Consider the following 17,148-nt stretch of genomic DNA (forward strand, 5'->3'; position numbering starts at 1 on the left):
AGGTTTTTAAATGGACTCCTGAATTCCATTGTGCACAAGGAGAACCCTCTTCGGCCGCTATTTGGATTGCACTCCCTTTCCTCCCTTTGGTTTTCTTCGAAGAGGATGTCTTGTTCTCTATAGCATCTTTAGTTGGGAATGCCCTTGCTATTGATGCTCCAACAAGAATTCTATCTCGAACAAATGTTGCACGAATCTGTGTGGAAGTCAATCTTCTGAAAAAGCTTCCTCGTCGAGTATGGATTGGAATTGGAGGAAGAGGAGGAAGAGGCTTTTGGCAAAATATACGCTATGAGAAGTTACTTCATTCTGTTTGAACTGCAACCAGCAAGGGCATTCAACCTTTGTCTGCAAGTTCAATACAGGCAATGCCAGAACAGGCTGTTCTCAAGATAGGGCAACACGCTCTATCCTAGATAACTCAAATGCTGGATTAAAGTACCCTATCAAAAAGAATAATTGTGGAAGGCTCTAGCTAAATAAAGGACATAAGGCCACTTCTGGAACCTCAATCAAGGAAGATCCACGTTGCAACGCTCAAAATCCAGTAAGCCAAATTTTGGGAAACAATGAGGAATTTGAGATTTCGAATAGCACAATTAACAGCATGAACAGAAAGGAAGATTTCGAGGCAAATGAAGGACACAAATCTGCTTCCCAAACCGCAGTTGAGGAAGACCCTTGCTGCAATCCTCTTATTATGAAAATTCAACATATAAATGCCAAATATCTTCGGAAGACTCATATTGAGATCCACGACGCTGACGAATGCAGATCAGATATTGATTCAGCGGTTGCAAGTCTATGTTCTAAGAACTTAAGAGGTCAACAATCGGCCAGTGAAGTGATCTCGGCCAATTCAATAGATATCAAGCACTCCAGCAACAAGGCAAAAGACTGGCACTCCCAAGAGAACTGTGGGATATCTAAGGCTTCTGTCCAAAATTCTGTCAAGGGGGGAATTACTCAGGCAAAGCGTGCTACAATACATTCTGCAATTCAACATCAAGATGGAAATAATCAGGCAATCATTATGGCTTCTTCTCAACTACTATCAAATCCTGTTAGTTTCGTTGAAGCAATATCCAGAAGTATAGACATTAGTGAAAAATTGATATCAGAGATGAATAAAGGTAAGGAAGTGAATAAAAGCAGAATTTAAAGCTCATATGTTTTCACCACTCAAAATAGTCTCTTAGCTTCTGTTTTTCTTCTCTTTCTTTTGCTAGGTAAGCATGGTTCCGCTGCGACATTCTCATTTTCATCGATAATGAATGAAACATGTATCCGAAGAATGGAGGAGACTGTACCATTTACAAAGATCTCACCCATGCAAACCATGGATGGTGGAATTAAAGTTGATTTATTCTTGAAAGAAGAAGAAGACAATGATGAAGAAGAAGAAAAAGAAAAAGACAGTATTGGTGATGATGACTTGGAAAAAAAGGAATTTGAAAGCCGTCAGATGGATCAGCAGAAGCAACAAGGGAAGCAGCAGATGATGAACACAACAAATAAGAAAAACCATCAAAAAATGTATGATAGGAAGTTTCCGAAGTTTCAGTTTCATCTTGATGGTCCATCATTTGCATATATTTCTATATGTTTTTCGTGATTTTACAGGATTTCCACCGAAAGTTCCATAAGAAAAATGACATGTTTCCATATCTCTGCAGAAGGGTACTCTCATTAGTTTTCTTCTGAAGAATAAAAGACAGACTCATGACATTGAGGCCTTTATAGAGAATTATCAGTCCCTCACTCCCAAAAGATACAAATATTCAGAACTCAAAAACATGACCAACTCCTTCAAAGATGAATTAGGCGAAGGAGGTTTTGGTCGTGTGTTCAAGGGGAAGCTTCGCGATGGCCGGTTGGTTGCTGTTAAGGTCATGAGAGAACACAAGGATTATGAAGTCTTCATCAACGAAGTCACCAGCATCAGCAGGACTGACAATGTTAATATTGTGAGTCTGTTGGGCTTCTGTATGGAAGGCTCCAACAGAGCTCTCATTTACGAGTTCATGCCGAATGGATCTCTCGAGAAGTTCATCTTCTCCGAGAAACCAAAAACATTGCAACCTTTGGCGTGGGAAAAGCTATACCAAATCGCGCTTGGCATTGCTCGAGGGCTTGATTACTTACACCATGGATGTCGCACACACATTTTACATCTCAACATTAAGCCTGGCAATATTCTTCTAGAACAAGATTTTTTGCCGAAGATCTCGGACTTCGGACTAGCTAAACTATGCCCAATACCGGAGTGTACCATATCAATATCTTCTGCCAGAGGGACTCGTGGTCTTATGGAGCCGGAATGGTTTTATCCGAGACTTGGAAGAGTTTCACATAAGTCGGATGTTTATAGCTACGGAATGATGCTCCTAGAAATGGTCAGAGGAAGAAGTAATTTTGATTTAAAAGTAGCTAATAGCAGGGAAACATATTTTCCGCTTTGGATTTATGGTCGCATGGATCAACCAGGTGACATTGGACTTGGAGAATTTGTGACGGAGGCTGAGAACGAGACCGCAAGAAAGATGATCTTAGTGGCACTATGGTGTATACAGATTTATCCTGCAAATCGACCCTCAATGAGTGATGTGGTAGAAATGTTGGAAGGAAGCATTGAAGACTTGCAAGTACCTCCTAAGCCATTTATATCTTCTCCTCTGAGAATTCTTATTGGGAGCCAAGAACGAGACATGAAGAAAGATGATCGTAGTTGGTCTATGGTGTGTACAGATGGATCCACCAAATCGACCTTCGATGAGTGCCGTGGTGGAAATGTTGGAAGGAAGCATTCAAGACTTGGAAGTACCTCCTAAGTCATCTCTATCTTCTACTTGAAGATCATAAGAAAGTTCATATTCAACAAATGCAAATGTTGTATTTAATATTGGTCAGTAATCAGTGATTCCCTTTTAAAGTGAATTAATGATTTGGCATATATCTCTGCCCTGTAAAATGATGCAGTCCCTTGTTAGCAGCTATTTCTAAGAATCCTTTGCTTGTTGTTCCCAAGAGATAGAGAGTGACAGATGTAAACTGTTGCGGCCAAGAATTGAGGATCTGCTGAGGTGGCTTCGGAAGAACCGAGGTACCTGCGCCCGGTAGCAAACGGTCAGACGACCAACCCGGAGTGAGTACTCCGGGAAGGTCCTCCGATGCTTAAGTCGGTGACCAGCAACTTATGGGATCTGAACCCCTACCTTTGTGCTTTAGGAGGCTATTTATAGTTGGAGACTGTGGAGGCATTAGGTATGAGATCACCCTGATGCCCTTGGGCAGGTGTTAACCTGTAATTGGGCAAGGATTTGCTCTGGAACCTTCCAAGTTGGGCAAGATTACTTGATTATCCTTCAACATGTGTGTCATCCTTTGATTGGGTGGTCATTTTGGTCCCCATCATAAACCACTATTTCTAAAACATTCCTATTTCAAGTGAGTCCCACTATATATGTGGCAAAAATTATCCACATTAGAAAATCCTAAGGCCCTGTTTATTTTGGATTTTGAGAACCAATTGCAAGTCCAAAACTGATTATTAGACTCAAAATTGTGTCTAGGCCCTGTTCATTTTAGTTTTTTACAACCGATTGTGAGTCCAAAACCGATTATTAGACTCAAAATCACATTTAATTTTGAGTCCAATAATAGGTTTTGGACTCGCAATCGGTTGCCAAGATCTACAACGTACAGGTCAGTCCAATAATCAGGAAGTGACAGTAGAGTGGACGACAAGAAGAATGCACCCAGCATTCCTAGTTAAAAGGAGAAAAAGAAAACCAACTCTAAGAAGTGTATTTTTCATTTTGTTTTTGGGGGATTTCATATTGCCCCCCCCCTCCCCCCAACACACACACACACACACACACACACACACACACACACACAAAAATCAGCTCACTGTGGAATAATTTTTCTTGGTTGTCAAACAGGCCACTGTTGAGAGTCATTGCCGACTCTACATGTATGCCAGAGGGGCCGGGCCCACACGGGTACCCGGAAGGATACGGGCCCACACATATCTTGCCTAGTTAAATTAGGATTTTTGTTTCCTTGTTACAAAAGTTTCTAAGTTTGATAAAAGAGGTAGAATTAGAACATGTTTTGTGTCCTAGGACGATAGAGTTGTGAGAGTTAGAGTTTTATTAAAAGTTAGAATTTTATTAGGATTCTCCTTATAAAAATCTGCTAGTGCATAACGTGAGAGTATGCCGTAAAACTGAGAATTTTTAGTGGGTTTTGCTTCTTGCTGTGAGTTCTTTGTGTGAGAAAGTGTATCAAAGCTTGGTTCTTTGATCCTTGTTTTTCTACAGCCCCTAATTGTCTGCCCACAATTGCTACAATGATTAGATTGGGGATTTTGTTTTCGAAGCACCATAATGGCCCATCAGACTGCGTATGTTTCACAATCCTATTTTTTTAGAATTTAGAACATACATACTCAGTCCTACAGTATCCATTTCCGTTACTGATGCTGGTACTACCATATTTTAGTGATTGCACAAAATAAGCTTGTCTTATCTTCTGTAATTGACTTCAGAGAGCTTTTTCAGAACTGTAATAACCTGTGACAGCTGTTTAAGTTATAAAAGTCAGGATAAGTCAGTGCAATTAAAAAACACAGCAGTGCCGACATCAGTAGCCCTTTTCCAATTGACAGTGATATCTGCACCACCATATTTTTTGAACAGTAAGCACCACCGTGTTTTGATAATGGGTCGAAGTCACCTTGTTTTACAATTTTTAACTGGCTGCTGACAGCTTTTTGGGAATTATTTGTAATAGCCTTTGACAACAGGCTAAACAATGTAAAACAAAGTGACTTCGCCTCATTAACAAAAAATATGGTTGTGTGGATATCAGTGCCGCTTTGCAATTTTTGAACTGAGAATGATAAACCAAACCGTATCCAATGAGCCCATGCCCTAGGAACTTCCTCAACCTTTCTAGGACCTTTCTCTGTTGCTTCCTGCCCCTCTCCTTATTTTCTAGACTCTGGATTTTGAAGACTAAAGACTAAAGAGTGATGATAAATTAGTACGAAACTACACTCTTGACTTTGGGAAAACCCGGGAAGATAAAAAATAATCTCTAGATTCAAACCTACCAAAGACACCCAAAATAAAGAAATACCAAGAAAAGACAGAGAATTACATAACATCCTGCATCAAAAAGTCTTGTAGTAAGCCGCTAGGGTGAGTCAAAGTTTCTTAATAGAGGGGCCTTTGTCACCTTTTTTTATATTCAACATGGAAAATGGAACTTGTAAGACAAGCTACATGTTATAAAAATCAAAGTCAATAATCAAGAACAAATTTATTTTTTGGAGAGAGGGTAACTAACCCAACGGACACTTTCAACTAAATTTTTTTTTACAAAGATAACAATTTTATTAAAGAGGAATTCTAGACTGAAGGGAGCCCTTGCAAAAAAGAGGTGAAAGGGCTCTCCTATTGGCTACATGATGGTGATGTGCAGCCAATAGGAGAGCCCTTTCTCCTCTTTTTTGCAAGGACTCCCTTCAGTCTAGAATTTCTCTTTATTAAATAATAAAGGATTAGGTGCACCGGTGCACGGGTGGTAAAGAATGGTCTATATAAAGTGAAAACAGGCATTGCTTCTTCACTTATATTCTCTTTAAAGATTTAGATCAAGAGCTAATAGAATTGGATGAATTGTATTTGAACACAGAAAGATATGGCGAGCTCAACTATGCTTTCTCGATTTCCATTCCGTTTACAAGACCACCGCATCTGTCAACTCCACTGGCGATTTCCATTACGTTACATTTTCAAGACCTAAGGGACTGCCGATTTCCATTACGTTACATTTACAAGACCTGAAGGCATGGCAACTAGCAAAAACATAAGAGGTCTTCAAACAGGTACGCTAGAGGGGAAATGACATTTACATAAATACACTAACAATTGACATGGAGGTGGAATCAAAGGGGGAAATTGTCAGAATCTGTTTCGCGTACAGGTGCAACTCGGGTCGGTTTGGGTCGAGTTGAGGCCAACCCGACCCTAGTAACCCTCTTTTTTTCTTTTTTTTTTTAAAACCCGACCCGATTTCCATCCCGACAGGGTTCAACCCGACCAAACCCGAGGAACCCTTTCCCAGCCAGAGCCCAACCCGACCCGAGTTAAACCCAACCTAACCCGAGTTTTTAAGCTTTCAAAATAAAAAATTCATAAAAAATGTTGGGTTTCACTCGGGTCGGGTTGCCCAAACCCGACCCGAACTCAACCTGGGTTGGGTAATCCGAACCCAACCCGACCCAAGTTGCACCCCTAGTTTCACGTCCCCAGAGGCGGTACTGTGATTCCATCCCTGCCGGAATGAAATTTTTATTAGAACTTTTAAAATTAAATTTTTATTTTAAGTTTTTCAATTCTGCTTATAGGAAAATCCTATTAAGAAAAAGAACAGGATGCCAATTCTGATTCCTGACTCTCTGACAATCCATATTCAACCTTAATATCATATAAGAGAACAAGGGGCGTTTGAATCTTGGGGAAAAAATTGTGGAAAAAAATTCCATTGAAAAAATAATTCCTTGGTCTGGTACGTTTGAAATTTTCCTTGAAAACAAAAAATCTTTTTTATTTTGGAAATTTCTTTTCATGATGATATTGACAATATTTTATTATTAATATTTCTTGATGAGGAATGATAGATGCAAGGGCCCTCTTTATGCAAGGGCTAAAGAAGGGCCACCCACTCGGGCTCGGGCTCGGAAGCTCGGCTCAGTAAGGGCGCGGCTCGAGCTCGGCTTGAATCCTTAATGAGCCAAGCCCGAGCTAGGCCAGGCTCGGCTCAGCTCATTAAGAATTTAATATATTTAAATATATCTATTATACACACACACACACACATATATATATATATATATATATATATATATATATATATATATATATATATATATATATATAGAGGAAAGTGTTTCTACTCGGTCCCCTAGATAAGCTTATCTACTCCTCCCTTTAAAAAAATACAGTGGGCCCACGCTGTTTGGATGATCCAAAGCATTCATTTGATAGGTCTTAACATAGATAGGGTGTGCCCAAAAAATCAGCACCAAAGGGTCATCCTAGCCCTTCGTTTTGTAGTGCCTTGTGGTGCCCAGAATGGACACATATAAACGTCCACGTTTATATGCGTCCATTTTGGACACGGTGTGCCCAACAAAACGAAGGGCTAGGATGATCCTTTGGTGCTGATTTTTTGGGCACACCCTATCTATGTTAAGACCTATCAAATGAATGCTTTGGATCATCCAAACAGCGTGGGCCCACTGTATTTTTTTAAAGGGAGGAGTAGATAAGCTTATCTAGGGGACCGAGTAGAAACACTTTCCTCATATATATATATATATATATATATATATACTAGTAAAAAATCCCGTGCGATGCACGGGCCGTCAAAGAACTGTACGGACCACATCATAGGTTGATTCAAACCGTCCATGTGATGGAACACAACATAAATAGGTTGTGCCCCAAAACTCATTTCCATAGGCTGATCCTAGCCCTCCAATCTATAGAGGTTTCCATAATATGTTGTTCATCTTAAATCGGATGGTTAAGATCACCCTATAGATTTTTTATTAAAAAAGCATAAAGGAGGGGGGTAGGATTGAAATTATTTGGCTTTAATGGGTGCCTTTGTTAAAAAGCATAAGGGAGGGGGTAGGATTGAAATTATTTTGCTTTAATGGGTGCCTTTGTTAAAAAGCATAAAGGAGGAGGTATGATTGAAAATATGTGTGTTGAATGGGTGCCTTTATTAAAAAAAGTCAAAACGAGTGATGAGTAATTCTACAAAAAATTCCCTTATACATACATATATATATATATATATATATATATATATATATATATATATATATATATATATATATATATATATATATATATATATATATATATAAGTTATAACCCTAAATCCCTTACAGGTTATGTAATTATTTAATTTGAATCATTTGATTGTACAGGACAAGTCTAAAAGCCCAAAATATGTAGGATTTTAGGACCAAATTGGCCCATTAACTAGCTCGGTACACCCCCTATTCTTCGCCGGGCCACCCACTTATTGTGTAAAAAGAGTAGTCATGTAAGGGTGTTTCGGCTCAGGCTCGGAAGCTCGGCTCGAATCCTTAATGAGCCAAGCCCGAGCTAGGCCAGGCTCAGCTCAGCTCATTAAGAATTTAATATATTTAAATATATCTATTATACACACACAGATATATATATATATATATATATATATATATATATATATATATATATATATATATAGAGAGAGAGAGAGAGAGAGAGAGAGAGAGAGAGAGAGAGAGAGAACATTTCCTACACACTTGTGTAGGTAAGTTACCTACACACTACCTTAAAATACAGTGGGGGCCCACATTGTTTGGGTGATCCAAATAATTCATTTGAATGGTCCTTACATAGATAGGGTGTCCACAAAAAATCAGATCCATAGGATCATCCTAACCATTCAAACTATGGAGGCAAAAAATGGACTAATTTGTGAAGGTTTATACACGTCCATTTTACCTCCACAAATCGTAGGGTTGGGATGATCCTATGGATCTGATTTTTTATGGACACCCTATCTATGTGAGGACCATTCAAATGAATTGTTTGGATCACGCAAACAATGTGGGCCCCCACTGTATTTTAAGGTAGTGTGTAGGTAACTTACCTACACAAGTGTGTAGGAAATGTTCTCTCATATATATATATATATATATATATATATATATATATATATATATAGAGAGAGAGAGAGAGAGAGAGAGAGAGAGAGAGAGAGAGAGAGAGTTTTGGTGAGCTTAAGCTCACCAAACTTATGGTGAGCTTAAGCGCCCCAATCACATGGGTCCCACATTTTCTGTGGTGATCCAAACCATTCATTTGCAAGGCTCTATCATAGATAGGGTGTGTACCAAAAATCAGCTCCATAGGATCATCCTAACCCCTCCATTTGTGGAGGACAAAAATGGGCAGATTTGTGGACAAATAATGTCTGTCCATTTTGACCTCCACAAATGGATGGGTTAGGATGATCCTATGGAGCTGATTTTTGGTACACACCCCATCTATGTAAGAGCCTTTCAAATGAATGCTTTGGATCATCCTAACAAAGTAGGCCCCAATGTGATTGGGCACTTAAGCTCACCAAACTTATGGTGAGCTAGCTTGCCCAATCACATGGGTCCCACATTTTGGGGAGTGATCCAAACCATTCATTTGCAAGGCCTTATCATAGATAGGGGGTGTACCAAAAATCAGCTCCATAGGATCATCCTAACCCCTCCATTTGTGGAGGACAAAAATGGGGCAGATTTGTGTCTGTCCATTTTTGTCCTCCACAAATTGAGAGGTTAGGATGATCCTATGGAGCTGATTTTTGGTACACCCCCCATCTATGTAAGGGACTTTCAAATGAATGGTTTGGATCATCCTAACAAAGTGGGCCCCCATGTGATTGGGCAAGCTAGCTCACCATAAGTTTGATGAGCTTAAGCTTACCAACAGTTTCCTCATATATATATATATATATATATATATATATATATATATATATATATATATATATATATATATATATATATATATATATATATAAGTTATAACCCTAAATCCCTTACAGGTTATGTAATTATTTAATTTGAATCATTTTGATTATACAGGACAAGTCCAAAAGCCCAAAATATATAGGATTTTAGGACCAAATTGGCCCATTAACTGGCTCGGTAAGGCTCGCGGGCCTAACCGAGCCAAGCCCGAGCTCAGGTGTTGAGCTTAATGAGCCGAGCCGCGCCGGGCCAAGCTCGGCTCGGCTCGGCTCATTTACACCCCTATAGTCATGACTCATAAATACACTAATAATTGACATCGAGATGGAACCAAAGGGGGGATATTGTCAAAATCTGTTCCATAATAATGGTTATTAATGTATACTAGACATTCTTATATGTATCAAAGGTCGGATTGGCCTCACATCGAGGTGGAATCAAAGGGGGGGAATTGTCAGAATCTGTTTCACGTAGAGGTGCAACTCGGCTCGGGACCCGACGTGACCCGAGGAACGCTTTTTTTTTTTTTCCCACCCCGAACCCGACCGACCTGATTTCCAACCCGACCCGAGTTTTTAAGCTTTCAAAATAAAAGAACCCAGCCCGAACTCCGCCCGACCTTTTTTCGGGGTTGAACCTGTCGGGTTTGGGTTGAACCCGACCGTAGTTGAACCCCTACTTTCACGACCCAACCCGAGTTTTTAAGCTTTCAAAATAAAAAATTCATAAAAAATGTCGGGTTTCACTGGGGTTGGGTTGGCCAAACCCGACCCGAACTCAACCCGGGTTGGGAAAACTCAACCCAAACCCGAACCCAACCCGAACTCAAACGACATGACCTTTTTTCGGGTTGAACCTGACCCGATTTGCACCCCTAGTTTCACGTCCCCAGAGGCGGTACTCTGATTCCATCCCTTCCGGAATGAAATTTTTATTAGAACTTTTAAAATTAAAATTTTATTTTAAGTTTTCAATTCTGTTTATAGAGGAATCATAATAAGAGAAATAAGAACAGGATGCCGATTCTGGTTCCTGACTCTCTTTCAATCCATTTGCAACCTTAATATGATGTATGAGAACAAGGGGGTTGTTTGAATCTAGGGGAAAAAATTATGGAAAAAAAATTCCACTGAAAAAATGATTCCTTGGTCTCGTATGTTTGAAATTTTCCTTGAAAACAAGAAATCTTTTTTATTTTGGAAAATAAAATAAAAATCATGATGATATTGAAAATATATTTACTTTAATTTATTATTATTAATATTTGGTTGGTTGATGATATTAAAACATGTATTACTCTTGTTTTTTACTATTTGGTTGATTGATTAATGATAAAAACACTAGACCGACCTCATTTAACATGCCACTCTTATGATGCATGTGTTACTCCTGATTCTCTATTACTTGTCGTAAACAACCAATTTTATTAACCAAATGTGATTATGTTTCAAAAATTAAAAAACTAATTTTTGTAGGTAAGTTACTGAACGCGATTCTGATTCTTCAGACATAATCATTATAAAAGAAATAATAGAATTAATGTTTAGAAGCAAAATCAAGAAATAGAATAAGAATCATTGCTAAACGCACCCTAATTTGTCACATTTTGTGACTATGGCAATGATGATCTTAGAGCTTCTAGGATATGTTAAGATTACGAAAAAAAATGATAAGAAAAAGAGAGAATGATGTTAATGAGGAGAAAATGATTCTTCTATGTTGGTTTTTCTATATCTTGTATCTTAGGTACAACGTGTATTTATACACAAAGAATGTTACAGCAGAATTATTCCAGAGACGTCCATAAATCTTGAGATAAATCCAATCTCCAAGATTGCATATCATCTATGTGTAGAAACTGTTCTAGAGTATTCCACAGATTTTAGGCAACTGCCATATATGTGTTCCTGCTGTCTTGGATATTCCCGATAACAACCCATACCTTATAAAACATCACAACATTAGTCTCAGTACAGTAGTTCCACCCAAACATGAAAAGAACAGATTTTATATGGTATGTGTGTATGTCTGAAGTTCATTATTTTTCAAAAATTATTGTGGTGCCCACTTCGTAGGATGATCAAAACAATTTTTATGTTGGTGTTGAGACCTGGGTAGTCGGGTATAACTCACGCTTAAAAGCTAGCCATTAAGGGGAGGGTGTCTGAGCCCTTATAAGCGCATCAACATCTCTTTACTTTTTTGATGTGGGATCTTTGCTTTTGCGTAGAGCCCCCAACAATCTCCCCTTCCACGTGAAAGCAACGTGGACAGTCTCTCCCCTCGAAGCAGGAGCAACGAGATCTTCCCGAGGGATTTTCTCCATCCTCAAGGGTACACTAGGGCTACCAAGATATTCTTTGAGAGACTTTCTCAATCCTCAAGAGTACACCAGGGCTACACACCTCAGCTCTCATACCACTTGTTGGGCCCGGGTACAACTCACCCTTAAAAGCTAAGGTACACCAGGGCTACCAAGATATTCTTTGAGAGACTTTCTCAATCCTCAAGAGTACACCAGGGCTGCACACCTCAGCTCTCATACCACTTGTTGGGCCCGGGTACAACTCACCCTTAAAAGCTAGCCGTTAAGGGTAGAGTGCCCAAGCCCTTATAAGCCCATCCACATTTCTTAAATAGGCCGTACTGATGCATGATGCAGGAACATCCCCTTGAGGTAAGTTTACATGGGCCTTAACTACTCCTTAGTGTAGGAATTTTGATCTTTGTTTCATGTGCATTAGCAAGGTAGGAGTACTTTAGCCATTTTAACCCTTTCATGTCCGTTTTATGCATTCGCCATTAGGGGATTTGATAAATTTAAGGGGAGTGATAAATCGACTCCCCAAATGGATAAATCGACTCCCCATGTGTCTTTCTCTCTCCTCTAGGTTAGAGAGAGAAAGAGGAGAGAGATAGACACATGGGGAGTCGATTTATCACTGCCCTAAATTTAATGGGCTTTAAAAGCCAATTCCCTCTCATTTTCCTTTAGAACTTAGAATTTGTATTTGAGAACTTAAATAGTGTAATTTTTGAAAGGGCAATGACATCCCCTCATCCACTGGTTGTGAAGCCACCGGCACAACACTAATAAAAACGGGCCTCTCTCTCCAACATGAACAGTTGGTGGGCCCAACAATTAATTTGTTTAAATCTCTGAGCAAGGTAGGCCCCACCCATTTTTTCAAAATGAACCATGCGGCCCGCACCATAGGATGATCCAAACCATCCATTTGATGGCCCACAACGTAAATTGGTTGCGCTCAAAATATCATTTCCATAGGATGATCCTGACCCTCCGATTTAAAGAGCAATTGCATATTATGGAAAACTCTATAGATTGGAGGGTTGCAGTCATCATAAGGAAATGAATATTGGGGCACAACTTATTTACATTGTGGCCCATCAAATGGAAGGTTCGGATCATCCTCTGGTGCGGGTCTTACAGTAACATTAAGGCCCAATTGTTGGCCCCGCACATATTTTTCAAAATGATGTTCAAATGCAGTTTGGCCAAGAAGATTCTTTTATTTGGAATTTGGTTAATTCCCAAGTTACTCGAGGAAAGGATCTTGATGACCAATTACTAGGTTATACTAGTGCAAATTCTTTGAATTTTGGGATCCAATTTAAGCAGCCACGTATTATCCCCTTTTGAGTTAATATTGCACATCACTCTAGAGCCTCACCCTACAACGCCAAAGCACGGCTTCCACCTTTCAACTGCACCACTTACCTAGTAAATCATCTCCATAGGATGATCCTAACCCTCTGATCTATAGAGGTTTCAATAATGTGCAGTCCTACAGGTCGGAGGGTTAGGATTATTATACCACCAAAATGATTTTCCATTGTATAATCCCAAATCATGCTATGTATATCAAGTCATCAACCCCAAATCATAATCATTTTGGAGGTTTCAAGTAGTGACTGATTTATTTTTCCTTGTTAATTTGATTTTTTTTTTCCTGGGATAAATTCTGCAACCCATATCCTTCTGCATATTACTGATGTCTGGCTATTGCTTCTTGTCTTTGGACTTTGATCTTGCACATGTGAATGTGCAGGGAGACCTGAAGAAGGATCTCACCATTTCCCCAATAAAGTAACCTTTAGTCTTCCAATCGGTGGACTCTCAAACTCTCCCTGACTCGTTGATTTTAAAACTATTGTTTCTATTTTGAATATTTGACACCCTCTTTCTTTTCTTCAGCTGTATTGATTGCCATTTGTGTGATCCTCCTGGTCGCAGTAGTCCAAATCCTATTCTTTCTCTGCAGAACGTTACTTTCATTAATCACCAACTGGAAGAAAAGAAAGACTCGAGATGTTGAGGCCTTTATAGAGAATTATCAGTCCCTTGCTCCCAAAAGATTCAGATATTCAGAACTCAAAAACATGACTGACTCCTTCAAAGATAAATTAGGCCAAGGAGGTTATGGTGATATCTTCAAAGGGAAGCTTCCCGATGGCCGGACGGTCGCTGTTAAGGTCTTGAATGAACCCAAGGGTGGCGGAGAAGATTTCATTAATGAGGTCGCAAGTATCGGCAGGACTTACCATGTTAATATTGTTAGTTTGTTGGGCTTCTGCTTTGAAGGACCCAAACGAGCTCTCATCTATGAGTTCATGCCCAATGGATCTCTCGACAAGTTCATTTTTGCCGAGAAAGGAAGAACATTGCAACCTTTGGGGTGGGAAAAGCTATACCAAATCGCGCTTGGCATTGCTCGAGGGCTCGATTACTTACACCGCGGATGTAGTGCACACATTTTACATCTCGACATTAAGCCTCACAATATTCTTCTAGACCAAGATTTTTCTCCAAAGATCTCGGACTTCGGACTAGCTAAGCTATGCCCAACAAAGGAGATTCTTATATCGATGCCCGACGCCAGAGGGACTGCTGGTTATATGGCACCGGAAGTGTATTGCAGGGACGTTGGAAGAGTTTCATACAAGTCAGATGTTTATAGCTATGGAATGATGGTGTTAGAAATGGTGGGAGGAAGAAAGAACATTGATGTAGGAGTTGATAATATCAGTGAAATATATTTTCCGCACTGGATTTATGATCGCATTGGTCGACAGGGTGACATTGGACTTGAAGATTCTGCGACGGAGGCCGAGAATGAGACTGCAAGAAAGATGACCTTAGTGGGTCTATGTTGTATACAGACGGATTCGGCAAATCGACCTTCGATGGGTGATGTGGTGGAAATGTTGGAAGGAAGCGTTGAAGATTTGCAAGTGCCTCCCAAGCCATTTCTATTTTCTACTTGAAGATCAGAAGAAAGTTCACATTCAAGAAATGCAAATGATGTTGATACGTGAATGATACGCCACAGCCTATTAGCCGCATGCATAGGGAGAATAGGATTATGATAGAATCTGTTAGGAGAAAGTCTGTTTGAGCCTATCTAAAATAAGTGGAAGTTCTCCGCGTAGGAGTGTAAGAGTTTAGAACTAGCTAGGAGTCTGGTAGTAAATCTCTATTATTTAGCTAGTGATAGAGATGAGTAGAAAAGGATTTTGTGTGATTATAATTGTATTTAAAGTGAATTACGAATAAAAACATGGATGCAGATTTTATCCCAGAACAAAACAGTTTCGGTTTTCTCAAGGAGGTCTCGGTTTCCCTAGAAGTAAATCACTAAAATTCCCACAATTGGGCAAGGTAGAGGAAAGTACATAACAACTTGGTATCATAGCTAGCAAAGCGATTCCTACAATGGCGGTTGGCACTTAGGGCTGGCATCGGTGCGGGGCCGGATGTTGCACTCCCCGTCCCCGTCCCCGCCGGAAGGACCATTCCTGTCCCAGCCCCCGTCCCTGCTTCGGGTATGGCGGGAAATCCCCGTCCCCACCCCGCGTGGAATACCTAATCCCTGCCCCCTCCCAGTCCTCGCCCCTATACAAAAATCCTCACCTCAAAAATCTTTTTAATGCCCATAAAAAATAAAAAGACAAGCCGTGTTTGTGTACTTATCAAAATATGGTAGTCCCAATATCACTAGCATAAAAGTAATATTTATTGTAAAAAAAACACTAAAACAACTAAAATAAGGGGATATTGATAATGGCTTGCATATTTAAACGGGCGGGGCGGGGCCATCTCCATCCCCATCCCTGCTTCGGGGAATTTTCCAAGTCCCCGCCTCATCCCCGTTTTCACGGGTGAAATTGCCAGCCCTATTGGCATTCATTTCTCTCAATTGGCCGAATCAGTGACGCAACTCCATTAGACCCAATCCAAGATGCAAGAAGAAGCTATGGCCGACAGAAAAATGATGGGTGAGGTACTCCAAAAATCAATCTTTTGGCTTCCAATTATGAAGAATTGACCTGAAATCGTGAAAAAGGAGAATCCAGCGTGGAAACCCCTTAATCCGTTCATGAGGAAACTCACAGACTGGGGATGTGGGTGGTATCCAAACTCGAACCGTTCGATTAGATTTCCCAAGGTTTGATGGCAGCCACATGTTGATGGTGCTAACCTGGTGGACCGGGTTCTTCGAAGGGAAGGGGGATAATACGTGCATGATACGCCACACCCTATTAGCCGCATGCATAGGAGGAATAGGATTATTAAGTCTGTTTGAGCTTATGTAAAATAAGTGGAAGTTCTCCATGTAGGAGTCTAAGAGTTTAGAACTAATAGGAGTCTGGTAGTAAATCTCTATTATTTAGCTAGTGATAGAGATGAGTAGAAAAGGATTTCGTGTGACTACAATTGTATTTAAAGTGAATTACGTACGAATAAAAACATGGATGCAGATTTTATCCCAAAACAAAACAGTTTATGTTTTCTCGAGGAGGTGTTGGTTTCCCTCAAAGTAAACTTCTAAAATTTCCACCCTTGGGCGAGGTAGAGGAAAGCACGTAAGAGATGTATGCAATATTCCATTAAAATTGCCAATCGAGTGTACATAACTACATATCAATAAGTTCACAGGTAAGTTCAGATGTACATATAGAACAGCCCAAATCGCAGTAAAACTGCCAATCGAGTGTAGATACCAATGCACCCTGGGGTGAAGATAAAGGAAAAAAGTATGGAGTGATCAAGCAGTCCCTAAAATGTCTCTAAACCTAATATTAAGTGAACATGCACTCTATTATTTCATACCTTAGTAGGTGAACGGATCCCTTTAACCAAACTCTATCCTTCAACTGACTCCACTCTATAATTTATTTTCAAAGGTTTAGAATTCAAGAAAACCACCTTAGGGTGTCAATGGATCCACTTCGGATCGGATCCACTTATGTCTTAGTTGATCCATTCAAATCCCTTATCAGTCCGATCGGAATTTTTTGGATCCTACTCCCTGTGTCTAGGTCACAATCCATTTCAAATTGGATTGTCCATCGGAGTGTCCTAGTAGGCCCTACTTATATTGTACATGTTAAAATTCTAAAAAGAGGTTGAGGGCAAGGGAAAGCAACAACGGAGAGGGTGAGCCACAATGACATTGGTGTAGTGAGTTATGCACTTAGGGTCAAATACTTAAATTGTTAGAGAATGGAGAGAAGATGAAGACTTA

General features: G+C 39.8%; 2 protein-coding genes across 2 annotated transcripts; both read left to right on the plus strand.

The window, feature by feature from the left end:
* Positions 1-607: 607 nt before the first annotated feature.
* Positions 608-2,831, plus strand: LOC143853279 (LEAF RUST 10 DISEASE-RESISTANCE LOCUS RECEPTOR-LIKE PROTEIN KINASE-like 2.1). The gene is made up of 3 exons (XM_077362996.1): positions 608-1,133; positions 1,230-1,306; positions 1,677-2,831. Exons 1-3 carry the CDS (start codon positions 608-610, stop codon positions 2,829-2,831), a joined length of 1,758 nt encoding a protein of 585 aa, XP_077219111.1.
* A 2,831-nt stretch (positions 2,832-5,662) lies between these two features.
* On the plus strand, positions 5,663-15,205 carry LOC143853099 (rust resistance kinase Lr10-like). Its single transcript, XM_077362824.1, has 3 exons — positions 5,663-5,896; positions 13,672-13,731; positions 13,818-15,205. Exons 1-3 carry the CDS (start codon positions 5,860-5,862, stop codon positions 14,885-14,887), a joined length of 1,167 nt encoding a protein of 388 aa, XP_077218939.1. The 5' UTR covers positions 5,663-5,859; the 3' UTR covers positions 14,888-15,205.
* The last annotated feature ends 1,943 nt before the right edge of the window (positions 15,206-17,148 follow it).

The sequence above is a fragment of the Tasmannia lanceolata genome, unplaced genomic scaffold (assembly GCF_043159265.1).
Source record: "Tasmannia lanceolata isolate RefF3 unplaced genomic scaffold, GAP_Taslan_0.1 ptg000019l, whole genome shotgun sequence".
In the NCBI taxonomy this organism is placed as follows: domain Eukaryota; kingdom Viridiplantae; phylum Streptophyta; class Magnoliopsida; order Canellales; family Winteraceae; genus Tasmannia; species Tasmannia lanceolata.